Source organism: Poecilia formosa, unplaced genomic scaffold, assembly GCF_000485575.1.
Source record: "Poecilia formosa unplaced genomic scaffold, Poecilia_formosa-5.1.2 Scaffold519, whole genome shotgun sequence".
NCBI lineage: Eukaryota > Metazoa > Chordata > Actinopteri > Cyprinodontiformes > Poeciliidae > Poecilia > Poecilia formosa.
Window position 1 is genome coordinate 252,556 of NW_006800458.1, and position 15,685 is coordinate 268,240.

At 39.8% G+C, this 15,685-nt stretch overlaps 1 protein-coding gene across 2 annotated transcripts in view; it reads right to left on the reverse strand.

The window, feature by feature from the left end:
* Positions 1-2,254: 2,254 nt before the first annotated feature.
* The window catches only part of LOC103129146 (semaphorin-4E-like), a 16,744-nt gene continuing 3,313 nt past the window's right edge, over positions 2,255-15,685 (reverse strand). For both annotated transcript variants that reach the window (XM_016664849.1, XM_016664850.1), the window contains exons 2-15: positions 14,979-15,078; positions 14,557-14,702; positions 13,906-13,968; positions 13,727-13,822; positions 12,925-13,024; positions 11,865-11,975; positions 11,624-11,772; positions 10,897-11,072; positions 7,851-8,001; positions 7,547-7,769; positions 3,301-3,419; positions 3,064-3,230; positions 2,940-2,989; positions 2,255-2,845 (exon numbers count right to left, since the gene is read on the reverse strand). In XM_016664849.1, the coding sequence (XP_016520335.1) occupies positions 2,379-2,845; positions 2,940-2,989; positions 3,064-3,230; positions 3,301-3,419; positions 7,547-7,769; positions 7,851-8,001; positions 10,897-11,072; positions 11,624-11,772; positions 11,865-11,975; positions 12,925-13,024; positions 13,727-13,822; positions 13,906-13,968; positions 14,557-14,702; positions 14,979-15,075 (2,115 nt within the window). In that variant the 5' untranslated portion in view covers positions 15,076-15,078 and the 3' untranslated portion in view covers positions 2,255-2,378. The remainder of the gene's footprint in view (positions 2,846-2,939; positions 2,990-3,063; positions 3,231-3,300; positions 3,420-7,546; positions 7,770-7,850; positions 8,002-10,896; positions 11,073-11,623; positions 11,773-11,864; positions 11,976-12,924; positions 13,025-13,726; positions 13,823-13,905; positions 13,969-14,556; positions 14,703-14,978; positions 15,079-15,685) is intronic.

Genomic DNA, 15,685 nt, shown 5'->3' on the forward strand with positions numbered 1-15,685 from the left:
GGCCATCTTTAAAATGGCTGTTATATGATCCCAGCCAAAATCATGTTTTTTTTATGTTTAAGCACGTCTATGCATGTGATTGAAAAATCAGATCCAAATTAATTTGTCACTTTACATTTTAGAGGGGGACAGTTTTCACCAGCTTCACATCACTAACCTGTAAAGATGAACAGCGTCAGTGAAAAAAAAGAACGACCACCGTCTTCTTCCCAAAACTCTGTCTGAAGAGTAAGGAGGCGGGGCTCCTCACTTTAGGCCTCCTGGTGAAACGATGTCTGAATTTTGGTTCCCTTTTTTTTCTTTTGATTTAATAGGGTATTTTGGTCAATTTCATTGTTAAAAAACGACAAAAAAACACATATATAATAAATTGCAATACTAATAATATATGTGGTGGCTTATATTCTTAAACAGATTTTCTTGACTATCAACAAGTGATTAAATTCTCCCACCTTAGGGTGTATCACATACGCAGCTGAAATCAATTGTATCTACTAGCATATGCAGTATAGGGTATGCCCATTATCTGTATTAAAAATAATAAAAAAAATGTAGCATAAAAGTATTAGTTTAAAAACCATCAAATATTCTGACTTACAGAAATACAGTTAACCAAATACACCAGGCCCTTAAAAGCAACACTGACTTTCCTACCTGGTCACCTCTGACTGCTGGTCTCTCCATCCTCATGTTCTGATCATCTCTAGCAGCTGGGGGAAGCGCTCTGTTCAATAATACCTACAAGCCTGTTCTGCTTCAGCTGCACTATGCTGGTCACACTAGAACAGGGAATTAGGAGAACACCAATTTAATTTCACAACATAATACACCAAAAGGCATATTGCATCTAATTCAAAACAAAACTAAATGGAAGCCACATACACATTAATTAACACACATAAAAGAAGATAAATTATGAGAATATCCTCCTTCAGCCTGTGATATACCAGCTTGGATTTTCATTTTGCATCTGAAAGAAATTATATATGAGTTATATTGCCTCCCCTCATCACTTCACTGATTATGTGCTTGGTAAATAAATAAAATGTATGGTAACTTGACAACTTTTCAACACATATTTCCTCCAGATACATTTGGTATTTTTCACACTTAATGCAACTTGATAATGGTGCGCTGGTTAACAAATTCAACATAAAGACAGGCGAATATTACACAAGCCCAGTTTGTGCACTTTACCATTATGCTAACATTAGCTAGCATGATATGCTGATGGAGACCGCAGCAGCTTGTGATTGTCGTCATAAGTTGTGCAAGATTTCTGTTTTTGAAAAAAGGCTGGACACTTTAGTAGCTGTTAATGGTGTAATTTTGTGAAGATGACTTACCATTCACATTCTGTGTTCTGTCACCAAAGCGAAGCAGAAAGCCCTGCGGTTCGGGACCAAGTTCTGAGATAGCAGGGAGTCAGAGGCACCTGCTTTATTCAGCTCTAACCAATAGGAATGTGTCTTACATTATGAAACTAATTTAATGCCAAAGAATCGCAAGCAAAACTTGTTGAGTTCATCCAAGATCCAAGAACAAGAATCTCAACCAAAAACTTAGTCTGTCAACCAGAAAATTCTGACATGCACAAATAAGTTTGTTATGCAAATACATTTTTCACTTCAAACAAAATGAATGATTTTAATTACAAAAATAGCTTTTTAAACATTTTTTTGGTTTAAATATTTTTTTGCAAATCCAATATTTTTGATCCCAATTTTTTTTTACATATCTTTTTATTGAATAATTGTGAAACAAGTTTAACTCCGTATTGTTCCATGGATTGAGCAGTGTATTCACCGCTACTTCTTAGCCTCCATAGAACAACCTTTTTCTTACTCCTTAGTGCAAACAAGTAGCTTGCTGTCTGCCCGTATGGGACCATACATGAGATCAAGGGGGAAAACTAACTCATATTCTTTACATACCTTAAAGTTGGAGATCTGTTTCCTCCTGAGTTACCTCACTTCCTCTGCCTCCTCTCCAGAGAGGCTGCTGCAGACTTTTTCCATAAAATTCTAATTATACTAAAAATACATGAGGCAGAACACTATTTCAGTGCTGTGTCGTTTCTTCATTGTTTGCCATTTATGTCCGTCAACCATTTGCTTTGTGTTCTTACGTGAGTTTATTCTTAAATATTGCCACTGTTCTAATCTCCATAGCCTTAGTGGCTAATTTTAACCTGCTGCAAAGTCTTAAAGTTTCAGGCCTCATTCCAAGTCCAAGCTACAAGCATAGATAACACTTCAGTCATTTTCATTATTTATTTTTTACAGAGTTGGTGGTAGTGATGCACAAAGTGTAGCAGAAGTAGGTTGTTCTGTTATCTAACTATAAATCTGTCAATAGATTTTTCCCTCTCTTCCACCCTAGTTGGTATGATTTTCTTGGTTGCAGGACCCTGCCTTTATCTTTGGTTTCTCATGGCTAGCATCACTCACACTGGTACTGCCAACATGGTTTTGAGTTTTCTGCTTCCAGCATACATAGATGATGAGCACTACACACACCACACAAACAGAAGCTAAAATGTAGGTAACTATAGCCTGAATCCAGTTCACCCCACCCTCTGAAACATCCATCTTAACGTTGTACTGGATCACCACCTTCCTGTGCTCTCTGCCTTTAACTACTTCCACTGTCTCACAGGTGTAAAGGCCTTCATCAGTGGAGGAAGGTGTTAAAACGAGTCCCTGGCTGAGCAGAATGTGTCGGGGACCGGGCTCAAGGATGCTACCAGAGAACCTCCAGCTGACGGGGAGATTGGTATCAGGGGAGCAGGGGAGGAACTGTGCGACGTCAACTGTGAGGTGGATGTCAGTAATCTGCTTTGACACTGTAGGAGAAGCCAAAACAGCCATAAAAATTATCCTACTACTCTCCTCGCTAAGGTAAATGTGTGTCAAGAGCTTTATGTGGCGAATACTTGCAATTAAAGCTTGGGCAAATTTCAACATCACCATCAATGAGGTTCTGGATCCTGCCACAAATAAACGAAATCCTCTGATTATAAAGGCAGCACACAGCGAACATGTCTTAGTTAGTGCGACGTACATGGAGGAGTTTGAAGCACCAGCAACAGCAGCACACAGGCCTCTGAGATGGTCCCAGCCGCAGTATGGATCTCTGGCTATAAGGCAGTCATCACAGGATGTGTAGCGGCTGCAGTCCCTCACACTAAGCTGAGCAACAGCAGTTCTAGTTGCGCTGTACAGCTGACCCTGCAGATCATCAGAGTTCAAAGGTTAGCTCCAGGTCCATTTAGTCTACAGACATGTAGCTGTAACCTACGCTTCTAGAGGAGAGCTGAAGGAAGCGAATGGGCTGAGGATCCTGAAACAGCTGCAACTCCTCAATGATTCGCCCTCCATCATTTTCAGACCACACCACCTTCTGCAGCCAACCAGAGTCTAGAGGACCAAACCAGAGGTTAACTCTGAGTGCCATTTGGAAAGTTACAGTGAAGAATTAACAGCAATATTTTGACATTTAGCCTGTCAGAGAAACTCTACAGTCACTACGTTATTCATTCATATAATTAGTGTGCACACTAAATATTTATATAGCAACCTAAGTATTTGCATTCTAAATATTTAGTTTGAAAATTAAATATTTAGTTAAATTTTTTGAACTGTTTTAACTTGGTTGTTTTGAAAGAATATGAGTTTTATTAGGACACTTTGTGTCTTTCTTTTTTCTTATTTCATGATGGTGGCGATGGTGGTAGGAGTTTGTCCCATAATTTGCATGTTGCTGGCTTGATCCCCGCCCTGTCCGTCTCTGATATTTTGTCCTTGAGCAAGACACTTCACCCACCTTGTATGCTGGTGTTGATAAGAGGGTTGTTGTATTTGTGTCGTCATGCACTGTTCAGACACTTTTATTAAAGTACCTGTGTTCATGGGTCTGCTCACACGTTTCTCAGATATGTCACAAAAACTCTTCTTCTGTCATCCGATTTACATTTATGCATTGACAAACTCTTGATTGCCACCTAGTTGGCATGTACAAGTTCAGTCTATCAGGTTCTTTCACTTCTCTGGTAGATCTTAACACAGGTGGATTGTCTCTAGTACTGTCCATGTCACAGGGTGTTTCAGTTGTAGGAATAATCTGAGAGTCCTTAGATACTTCACTCGACTCATCAACAGGCTCTAATGGAGTTTTCAACAAACTGTGACGATTTCATCTCAGAACTTGTCTATCTTCAGTTTTCACTTCAAATGAACGTGGAGCTACTTCTTGCAGAATAGTTCTTTTAGTATTCCATCCCTCATCATCCTGAATCCTTACTGGATTCTTGTATGACAGTGGGGGTAGAATCTTAGCTGATCTGTCATAATATGACTTTTGCTTTACTTTCTGCTTTTGTAACTTGTACTTCAACTTTGATGATTTCTTTACACCTGTCATAACTTGGCAGAGTTGTACGAATCTTCCGATTCATCAAGAGTTCATCAGGTGAAAATCCACATTGCAATGGTGATATGTAGCTTAATAAAGCTAAATATCTGCAGCTTTCTTCAGAAGTTGCTTAAGAATATGAACTCCTTTCTCCACTTTTCCATTTGATCGTGCGTAATGTGGACTTGATGTTGCATGCTTAAAATCATACTCCTCTGTAAACTTCTGTCATTCTCTGGTACTAAAACATGGTCCATTGTCACTCACCACAACATGTGGAATGTCATGCCTTCAATCAGTGATCACTAAGTAGTCTTTACCTTTAAAATGAAACAAATCTCTTCTCATTTTCAGCCATGGTGATGTTGGAATATCAGCTATCATCATAGGTTCTTTGTTCTGTTTCTAAATTTATGACATGTTTCACATCTGCTTATTAGCATCTCAATATCCTTACTTAGTCCAGGTCAGAAAACTGATTCCCTAGATCCTCTTTTAAGTTTTTCAATGCCTAAATGACCCTCATGAATCCACTGCAGAATGTCCTGTTTTAGCACTTGTGGAATCACAATTCTGTTGTTTTTTGGTAACAGTCCATCCACAACTGTTAGGTCTGCATTAAAATTGAAAAACTGTGAATATGAGCGTATTGGCCATTCTTCATCCATATTCTGTATGACCAACTCTAGCTCTGTCTTAAGCTGTTGCCTCAACTATTTGCTTCAACTTTCCATCTAACATAGTTGAACTCACTATTGTCTGTAGGGGGTCTGGACAGAGCATCAGCAAGAAACAGATGTTTCCCTGGAGTGTAGATCAGTGTAAATTCATACCTCAGTGTATCTTCATCATAAGCCTCTGAATCCTCGGTGACATCTCCTTCAGATGTTTTTTGATAATGGCAACCAATGGTCGGTGATCTGTTTCAACTACAAAAGATGACAGACCATAGGCATAGCTATGAAACTGTTGTAATCCATAACGGTTTAGAACCCCAAGCATTCTTTTTCTATTTGAGCATATTTGCGTTCAGCTTTTGTCATGGTTCTGGACAAAAGAAAGCCATGACTTCTGGCTTTCATTGTTCATTCTCAGCCTGAAGAATAACTGCTCCAAGTCCATCTTTTGAGGCATCTGTAGACAGTTTTATTTTTTTTAGTTGTGTCGTAGAAGGTAAGATAATAGTCAAATATTTTTTCAGTTCCTTCCACACTTGTTCATGAACTTCTGTCCTCTTGAACTGGCTATCGTTGTACAAGTCTCTGCGAATGTTTGTCATCTTTGCACTCAAATTGGGAATTATTTTTCCTATAAAATTGATCATTCCGATGATGTGCAGGACACGTGTTTTGTTAACAGGCTGTGGTATCTTTAAGGTGGCTTTTATTTTATCTTCATCTGGTTGAACACCTTGGGCAGATAGTTTGTGTCACCCCCCACTCCAGAGTTTCCTGCGTCCGCTGCATGTGAGCAGCCCCCCGCTCCAGAGTTCCCAGAGTTTCCTGTGGCTCCGCCCCCCGAGTTTGCGGACGCTTCCCCCGAGTATCCTGTGGCTCCGCCCCCCGGGTTTGCGGACGCTCCCCCAGAGACTCCTAGTCCTTCCCCAGAGACTCCTAATGCTCCTCCAGAGCCTCCAGCCGGCCTTCCTGCCGGCCCTCCAGGGCCTCCAGTGTACCGCCCACGTTAGCTTCACCTCCTGTGCCGTGGGCGGCCCCCAGACTGTTTTTCCTGTGTTTAGTTTCCTGTTTGGAATTGGTTTTGTTTCCTGGACTCTAGCCCTCCTGCCGTCGCCCCTCCGCCCACCCTGTTGGGTCGTTTTTTTGTTGTTTTTTGGACTTTTTGTTGGGCGTCTGGTAGCGGGGCGGCTACCAGACGCCCAACACATAGAAACACGGTCCGTGTTTCTGTGTGTTTATTTTTGAGATTTCCTGTGTTTACTCCTGCTTTTCCTGTGAGTCTCTGTCCTGTCCTCCCTGTTGATTGTTCCCAGGTGTGACTCTCACACCGAACCTGCTTAAANTACGTAGGTCACACGCTGTCTTGCTCTCCGGTTGTACTGCTAAGTCCTGGATTGTGTTTTGCTCGTATGTTAGTTCCGTTAATCTGTTGCTACCGGCATTTTAGCTCTGCGCTAGTTTGTCTGCCGTGTTGCCTGTACCTGGACTACTCTGAGCAATATCTTAATTAAAACCATCTCATTCATCTACATCCTGGGTCCACCTGCGTTCTTCCTCACCACCTCACCACTCATTATGATAGTTTGTCTCCAAGAAACATGATTTCTTTCACACCAAACGCACATTTATTTTTATTGAGCTTCAGTTCATTTTTTCATATGCGCTCCATGACGTGTCTCAATCTGTCATTGTGTTCTTGAGCTGTTGATCCCCAAATGATGATGTCATTAATAGCCCTTTTTGCACTGCAGGGTCCGGCCTTGCCCAGCCCGGCTCAAATATTGCTTTGTGCATTCAATGTCCAACCTAGTTTGCCTTGCATTCAATTGAACTTTTATTCTGAATTTGCCATGCTCAAGTTGCAACATCAACTCTCTTTGTTCCTCAGATCTCACATTGAGCGTTAAAGTAATAGGATTAAGTGCACTTGGTTCAAAAGTTGATCATTGCAAAACTTTTTTGAACAAATTTGTAAGTGAAATAGCCTTCAAGTTCTCTTTCTAACAGAGACCGTCAATCTCTAAATCGCAGTCCTTACCTTTTTTTTTCAAATAATTACTCTTTAGTGCAATTAGATAAGAATGGAAAAAACTTAGGATGCCTCAGAACAATTAAAAGTAATGGACAGATCCCTCTATTTAAAGAGTGGATATTGTAGATAATAGAATATCTAGGTTGGGAATTTAATATTTAATTGGGAACTATTGCAGTTAAAAATTAATGCATAACATGATGAAAAGATGACATTGAAAAATTAACCACTTTTTCTCAATGACTAGCTAAATTAACCAATATAATGTATAATGTAACAAATGGAACCCCAAAGATTTCTGTTATATTCACAGAATGAAACTGAATATAACAGTTTTGCATTTACCAATACAGCCATTGTCCAGGCTGATCCTGCCAACAACACCAAGATATATGAAGTCATCATATATGATCCAGTTACTTACTGTTGCTAATAAGCATGATGATGTGCTGCTGTCCATCCAGAGAGGTTACTTTGTCAACAACGATTCTGGAGAACTGGGCTGCAGACCAGACCAGCAGGGGCCTCCCAGTGATCGGGGTCACCGCTCCCTCCATCAGAGGGTGGTTCTTCGCAAACAGAAGGACATTTTCTGGGATGTTGAAAGAGGTCTTCACACCGTTGGCTCGCATTTCATCATTAATACACTGATAATACACATCAGAGATCATGTGAGGTGGATCATTTTCATTACTACTATTTCATACCAGTTTAGGTTTGGTGCTTACTGAACGAGGGTAGGCGAAGTTCTCTTTTCCCATGTACTTCACCCAACCTCCAGGAATTATCTCATCCAGAAGGTTCCCCCTGAAAACTTGCTGGATGTCTGACACCTTATAGGCACAGACAGCGGACTGACTGCAGGTACTAGATGGCTCCCTGTGAATTGAGGTCTTGTTAATTCCAGTTCAGAAACAATTTTTTGTAATATGGGGGAATGTCACGTACTGGAAAAGGTTCTCAAATAAAATGCAAAATCTACATTTTTTAAAACTGGTGATGGGAAAGTGATAGTGGAGGACGATTTCCTGAGTTTCATTGTTACAAAAATGAGAACTTTGTCTCAGGATGAAATTGTTTTATTAGCCTCAAACAATTTCTCCTCTGAGTGGATTGAGGAGTCAAAGCGCCAATTGTTTGAATTATGCCCAACCTCGATTAGTTGCATCAAACACAAAGGCCCTCAAAAGGATGTTAACAACACTGTTAACAGGATTGCCTCAGGGTGCTTAATGAGTGTGGTGAAAACATTCCAAGATTTGTTTTGCACTATCTGGATGTACTTCCACCAGTTGGTTTTGGGAACATGGATGCCTCTGCCCTACTCAGTAGGGTGGAGCTGGTGAGCCTGGAGGTGTCTCGCTTAAGGAAGATCTTGGAAACTCAGGCCTCTAAATGAGAATCTGGAAGCAGTAGCGACAACTTTGGATCGCTGAATGACTGCAGTCGAGAAGTGTGACTCGCCTGGTCAAGCGCACTGGACCAGTGTAGTATGAGCGTATTATGAGGAAGCATCACAGGCACTAAGGACATCTGCTCACCTCTCGCAAGTCCAGCTGTTGGAGGACCTGCCGAAATCCCGCCCTGGACCAAAGTGGTAAAGAAAAGGATAGGAAAGCCTCAGAAAGATCAAAACAAAGCTGTAAACCCCAGGAGCCAGAAGATGGCAATAACTGGCACCAGCACGGATATCATCCTGGTGGTCAAAACTAGGGTGATGAGTGTTTTTGTGTCATGATTTGCACCTAATCTTGACACTGACACCATACGCTCTTATCTGGCTGATAAACTGGGGAAGCCGGTGACATGTCGCAAAATCGATTCCACTCAGAAAAGGTTCCACTCGTTTCATGTGTGTTCAAGAGACTTTGCTACTGAAGCAAGACTTGAAAGAATTTCTTGCTTAAAGACTTCTATGATGTGGGTGAATCTACCACTGATGAGTGATGGAATAGTTTATGGTAGAATACCTGGTGGTGTTGCTATTTTATGGTATAAAAAGTATGATCAGCTGGTTAAGTTGGTCAGATTAAACATTGACTGGGCCATTGGAATTGAGTTTAGTGATGGTGATCAGAAGGTCATAATTCTCAATATATACACATCTTATGAATGCCACAGGAATGAAGATGAATATCTTCATAGGTTATCTTATGTCTGTTATCCAGGAAAATTCTACCATTTGTTTTTTAATTGTGGGCGACATGAATGCAGATATTTCTAATAAAAGTAAAATATTTGTGAATAATTTGATGCAGTTCTGCCTTGATAATAGTTCTATCTAGTAAGGTGTTTCTACCTGAGGACAGCTTCACATATGTTAGTGAAGCATAGGGTACAACCTCATGGCTAGATTGCTGTATTAGTACAGCCTCATGGCTAGATTGCTGTATTAGTACAGCTGCTGTTCAGTCTGTTTGCAGACTGAACAGCTTGCAGACTGAACAGCAGGTAGATTAGATCAATCTTGTGTTAGATCAATCTAGTGTTGGAAAACTAGATTGATCTAATTTGACTGAGAAGGACCTGGATTTATATTTAGCTCACTCTGACACTTTGCTGAGTAACACTGAGCTGCCATAGGATGCTGTACCATGTTGTGATATTAACTGTAAAGACCCACTACATGTTGTGCAACTTGTATGAAAGTATTGTGAAGTCTCTTCATGCCTCCAGTAGGGCATTGTGTAAGACACAAAGCAAAACCAGGATGGAATGAGCAGCAGCTTCATGCTAAGGCCAGGTGGGCCTTTAAGGCTGGGGTTAACAGAAGATGATCTTTGGGTATAAGAAATGGGCAAATCGAAATTTTAAATATGCCCTATGTTTTATTAAAAGAAATTAGAATACAATTAGGTCTAATTTGCTTGCAAGAAAAATGCAAAACAACTCCACACATGATTTCTGGAAGGAAATAAAGAATATTAATAATTATAAAACAGTTCTGCCAACTAATATTAATGGCATAAATGGACCAGAGGAAATTATTCACATGTGGCAGAAGCATTATTAACTATTTAATAGTAGTACTGTTTGCTTATGGCAAACAGTACTACTCACGATGAAGACGTGAAAGTTTTATTTCAAGAAATTTATAATGCAGTCATGATCCTAAAGAACAATAAGGCCTGTGGTGTAGATGAGATGTCTGCAGAGCACTTCAAATGTTCAAGCAGAAAATTCTGCTTTCTCTGTGTTTTACTGGGTTTTTAATCAATGGCAGATAATAAGGTTGCTGCTGCCAAAGGAGATTCCTCTGCAGGTGCACATTCAGGGGTTATTCTTAGTTTTTCCACACAACTTCATATGATTTAAATAATGACTGTTTTTCTGAACATGTTTTATAAGAAACTAATAGAAACAATATAATTTTTATCACTGAGTATGTACACTCTTTGTACTTTCATATATGTCTTTTAGTTTTAGTAATGGCAGCAGAGGAAATGAAGGAAGCCGTTTGGTCCTGGTTGACCATGCCACTAGGAAGCAGTTGTTTCTACTGAGAGTCCAGACTCTCTCTAGTAGCATTGTGCCCAGGTATTTCAGCTTCATAGGTTTAATTTTCTTTCAAATATTTCAGATGTACGCTACAGAAAAATCCTTGATTAGGCAAATTTTCTACAAATACCTCAGAATCAACGGGGGTCTTTTACTCTAACTTTGTGGCAACTGAACAATCGGAATGAATTTATTTTAATCGCTGTACAGTCACAAAGCTACTACATATGACGAGGTTAAAAAATCCTGAACTCCGCACCTTGGAACATAACTTACGGGCTAGAGGCGAATGTTGCATAGAAGAGGCTCTCTGTCGCATTATTTTTATCTTTGACAAAAAAGACGTCCTGCACCAGAGAAAGTGAACCTGTGTCTCCAAACGGGCAGTCCAGACGGGCTTTCAGGAAAGAAGTCCACTTTTTCTCTGAAATTATGAAGCCTCCCAAGTCGCTCTGAATCAAAACAATGTCACACGTTAAAGCTGCAGTATGTAATTTTTATAAAAATGTTTTTACAGATAATCTGTATCTTGAATGAGCTGCTGCATCCTTTCTTTTAAGGATGGAGCTTAAAAAAATCCAAACTCCTCCAATTCTGCCAATGCTCCCATTGCTAACTCAAAACAACTACTCAGAGCCAGGAAGAGGGTCTTAGCGCTTTCAGTCACCCCTCTGTGTGGCACTGCAAAGCCCACCCTCTCTCCTTGCTCTCTGATGTGCTGCAGCTAGCAGTGCTACAGCTGAGCTAGTTAGCCCATGAGCTAGTTAGCATGGGAATATATGATGAGCATGTGAATGAGGATGATTGGCAACGCTAAGACCTTCCTCTAGGCTCCAATTGGTTGTTTTGGGTCCGGATGGCTCAGGAGAGGTTCATTTCTTCAGATAACAATAGCAGCACAGGAAAGAGGTGGAGCAGATCCATCTTTTCACAGCTTATCCTTCTCATACATACTGTCACGACATGATGACAATTTTAAGAAATATGTAAAAAAAAAACTTACTTTACACACTCGTGCAATTCTTGACAAACGCAGGTTGCTGCGTCGTTCCTCCACAGCAGTCTCAGTGAAGAACACGAACAAATTGTCATCGTCTTTGTTCTTTGAACTTTTTCTGATTTCAGCAACATTTATGGAAATCATGATGGGGTCTGAGTTCATAACATTTAAAATTATGGGGTTATGTTATACAGGATAGAATTTGAAGTAAAAGAACTTTAACAGGGTCGAGCAGTTAGCTTACCGTTGAACCAAGATGTTTTGTCTTCAGTAGAGAGATAATTGCGTCCGGTTTTCAGGAAAATATTTCTTTTCCCCATGAAGTCTACAGAAACAGCCGAATATAATGTGTTTTCTGTTGTGAGCAGAGGAAAAAGTTTTACAATTTCTGAAACTGATCATTACAAAAACATTCCTTCAGCGTGGGTGGGATCAACTGAAACAATGAACCTGCAGCTGTTTAGTACCAGAGAAAAAACTGATAACAGTGACAGGTGAGAATCTGCCTTTGTCTTGAACTGGATGTGGTGAGGAAGTCCTCTGTTTGTCAAAGCCAGGTTGAGGCAGAGCTTCAAAATGTGAGCAAGAGAGGAAAGGAATTAAACTCAAATAGGATTTTTAGCAGCTGATTAAAAAGTTTAAAACCTAAAAAGTCAGGGGGCATTCAAAGGACAGCAGGGGGCGCTGGCAGAAAAATTTATGATTCCTTTGGGAGGCGTTTGCTCGATGGTAAACTTTACATCTCATATGCACATCTGTTGAGACTTTGAGCTACTTCCTAAAACTGAAAATATGACTGAAAAATGTTTTCCAATTTATTGCTGTTTTTACCTAATTATCTCTTACTTTCTGTTTAACTTTACAAACAACATCCCATAGTTTATCACAAGGTTGATAAACTTGTGGTGATCTAATTAACAGCCTTACAATTTTAAGTTTAAAAGTTGCTTTGAGTATCTGATCAACTCCATTTATTTTGTCTCTTGCTCCCGTTTCCTCTGTTTTTCATCTGGTTACAATCCTGCAGTTCATAGTCCAAATAGTGTTAACTTTCTAAAGCATCAAGAAGAGAGCGAGATCTCAGAGAAATAGGAGAAGTGCAAGTTCACTGGTTGATGTTTTATGCAGGTCAGAACAAATGTATGACTATGAAGATGTGGGAGAACAACTAAACATTTCATATGATGAAGTTTCTCGATGCACCCCTACTGTTTGGACAAGAACTTAAATAATGAATCCAGGTAAGGAAACATTAAGATCCAGAGCTAAACACTGAGAGACATGAGAGAAAGTGTTGCACCAACCATTCATCATTGTGGCAAACTCTTCATGGGGATTAAAGGGAGCTCTCCCCCTGCCATCCTGAGTTGTGGTTTCCATGGTGACATTTCCTCCTTTGAACAACTGAAGAAACATTAAATAATTTATAATTATTTAGAAATGATGCTACTTATTATTCCATGCATCTGCTTTAATTCTGACGGTTGAATCAGAAAACCAGTGCAACACTTTAATATCTCTGTACCTTTAATGCCATTATTTTATTACAATAAACAAAACTCTGCCAACACAATAAAAACCCAGCGCATCATCTCAGCTGATGGTTCTGGAGTCGCAACTCCAGCCTTAAGTCTTGCGTATATGTAAACAAGCACTGTATATTTTTGTAATTGATTAAGAAAAATGTGTCCACATGACATGATGCAGCATCATAGAAAAGGGTGTAGTAAGTATGCCTGGGCAATTGGCCAATTAGGTGTCGCTATGTAGTAGTGGTATGGTAAAACTGGAATCCCAGTGCTGCTTCATGATTTAAAATGACATTGCGCCACTTGGATATGTGTTGGGTTCCCCTCGCATGTGTGTATATATATCCCGCTCAAACGCATGTGAGGTGTAGAGCAAGATGGAGCTTCGACATTGGAGCAAAGGTTTCTATTTGGTGCAATGACCAAACGGAAGCTGGCATTCTGAAATGTGGAACATGGTTTCAAAAATCATTGTTTCTGGTTTCCCAAGAGACTAAATTTGTGTGGATCCACTGCCTAAGTGACAAAACACTTTTGCCTTTGTGTCGATGGGGCCTTAGTTATGAGAGGAACGTACCAGGTGTGTGCAGAGAGGTTTGAATGCACGGGTTCCACACGTAAAGATTCTGCCATCATTCAGAGTGTGCAGCGTTGTGATGTAGTTTTCACAGTCCTGTTAGAAGAACAGCTATTTCTCCAAACAGAACATTTTAAGTTTATTCACATATTTCTTCATGTGAATGTGCTGCAATGTACCTGGATGCTCTTGCCTTTAACTATACACTCAGATTTTTCTCCAGAGCTCACCATCCATTCAGTCTGAAACCAAACAGACCACAAGGTTAATTTGTTTGCTCTATTCAGTTGTGAAGTCTAATTTTTTTAAGTCATGTTTGAAATATATACAACATTTTTAAAACAACTGAAGTACATAATTACTTAATTGTGCTATAAAATGGTACTATGCGGCTAGAAAGCACATAAACCCGCCCCCTTAAAAGTGTTGACATTACAGTGCATTTAGCTTTATGGATAGCAGTGAATGAGTAACTCCAAAATCCCTGAAGCTGTTATGGAGATATCAATTTTGACCCTATAAAGTCTCCTATGAACAAACTATATAAATATCAAGAAATAGTCAACATTTCATTTTCTATTAGGAATCTAAACTTTTTTTCTCTAATTATTAAGTATGATGGAGATATTCACAGTTAATTGATGTGCTAACTGGCACTAAGATGTTTGTTATTGTATCACTTGCATAATTTTTAAGTGTTTGCATGATTTTTTTTCTGTTTTAACAGGATTAATAACTCATTATTTTACCAACAACACCCTGCAATATCCCTAAGTATTGTGTGTACTGTCCAGGTTCACCACCCCATTCCACCCAAACCCAGTTCCTACCTCGCTGGTCTTCTCAGTGATGTCATCCAAACTGAGCGTGATGACCTTTCCTCTGGCTCCGATGAAGAGCAGACCGATGTCTTCTCTCACCAGCATGGAGCTCAAACCGTCAAAGTCAGGCTCCTTAAACAGCTTCAGGTTAACATCTGAGGGAAGGAATCCAACCGGCATCCTCAGGTTACTTTTGAAATCAGAGCATTTTCATATTTACCTTAGTGTGATGTAACTGTATGCCATTCTTAATGTTTTTGACATTGACACTTGTGGACTCTGTTTATTAATTAGGAAACTTCTGAGTTCAGTTTAGTCCCTATATTTCACTTTGACATTAGAATAAAAGAAGTAGAAAACATCTTAGTCGACAGACTGTGAATACTTCTGCACTGGTCTGGACATTTCAGTGCTGCTGCAGAGATGCTCACCTGAGAAGAAAACGCTCCGGCGGGGTTTCAGGCTTTGGGCTGATCCTTCACTCATAATGATCAGGACATAAAGGAGCGCTACCTGGCTCTTCATCATAACCTCAGACAGGAAGGAAAGAAAAAACACATTTCTATTGCAGTTGTTATGGAAACAGCAGTTTATTTCCTGGTTAATAATTACATGTCACAGATTCTGTGTCAGCTGCAGCTTCAGAGAAACGTAATCATAAATTATGAGTTTCCATTAAATCAGGTCAAGTTTATTTGTGTAGCACATTTCATCAACAAGGGAGTTCAAATACCTTTCCATCATAAAAACATCAATTATGAAAAAAACAAACATTACATTTTGTTAAATGTCATTAAGCTCATCAAGCAAATGTATATGCACATAAAATATCAATGGTCAATGTTCCAAGTATGATTCAAAAGCAGCTCTAACAAGGTGGGATTGTAGCCTTTACTTAAAGGAACTCAGTGTTTCAGCTGTTTTGCAGTTTTCTGGAAGTTTGTTCCAGATTTATGTTGCATAGAAGCTGAATGCTCCTTTCCCATGTTTGGTTCTGGTTCTGGATGCAGAGCAGAACCAGAACCAGCAGCTTGATGCTGCAGCAGCAGCAAATTTTTAATGTGTTCAGTGATTTATAAACTAGCAGCAGTTTAAAGTCTCTTCTCTCAGTGAAGGACTGTAGAACTGGGTGGTGTAG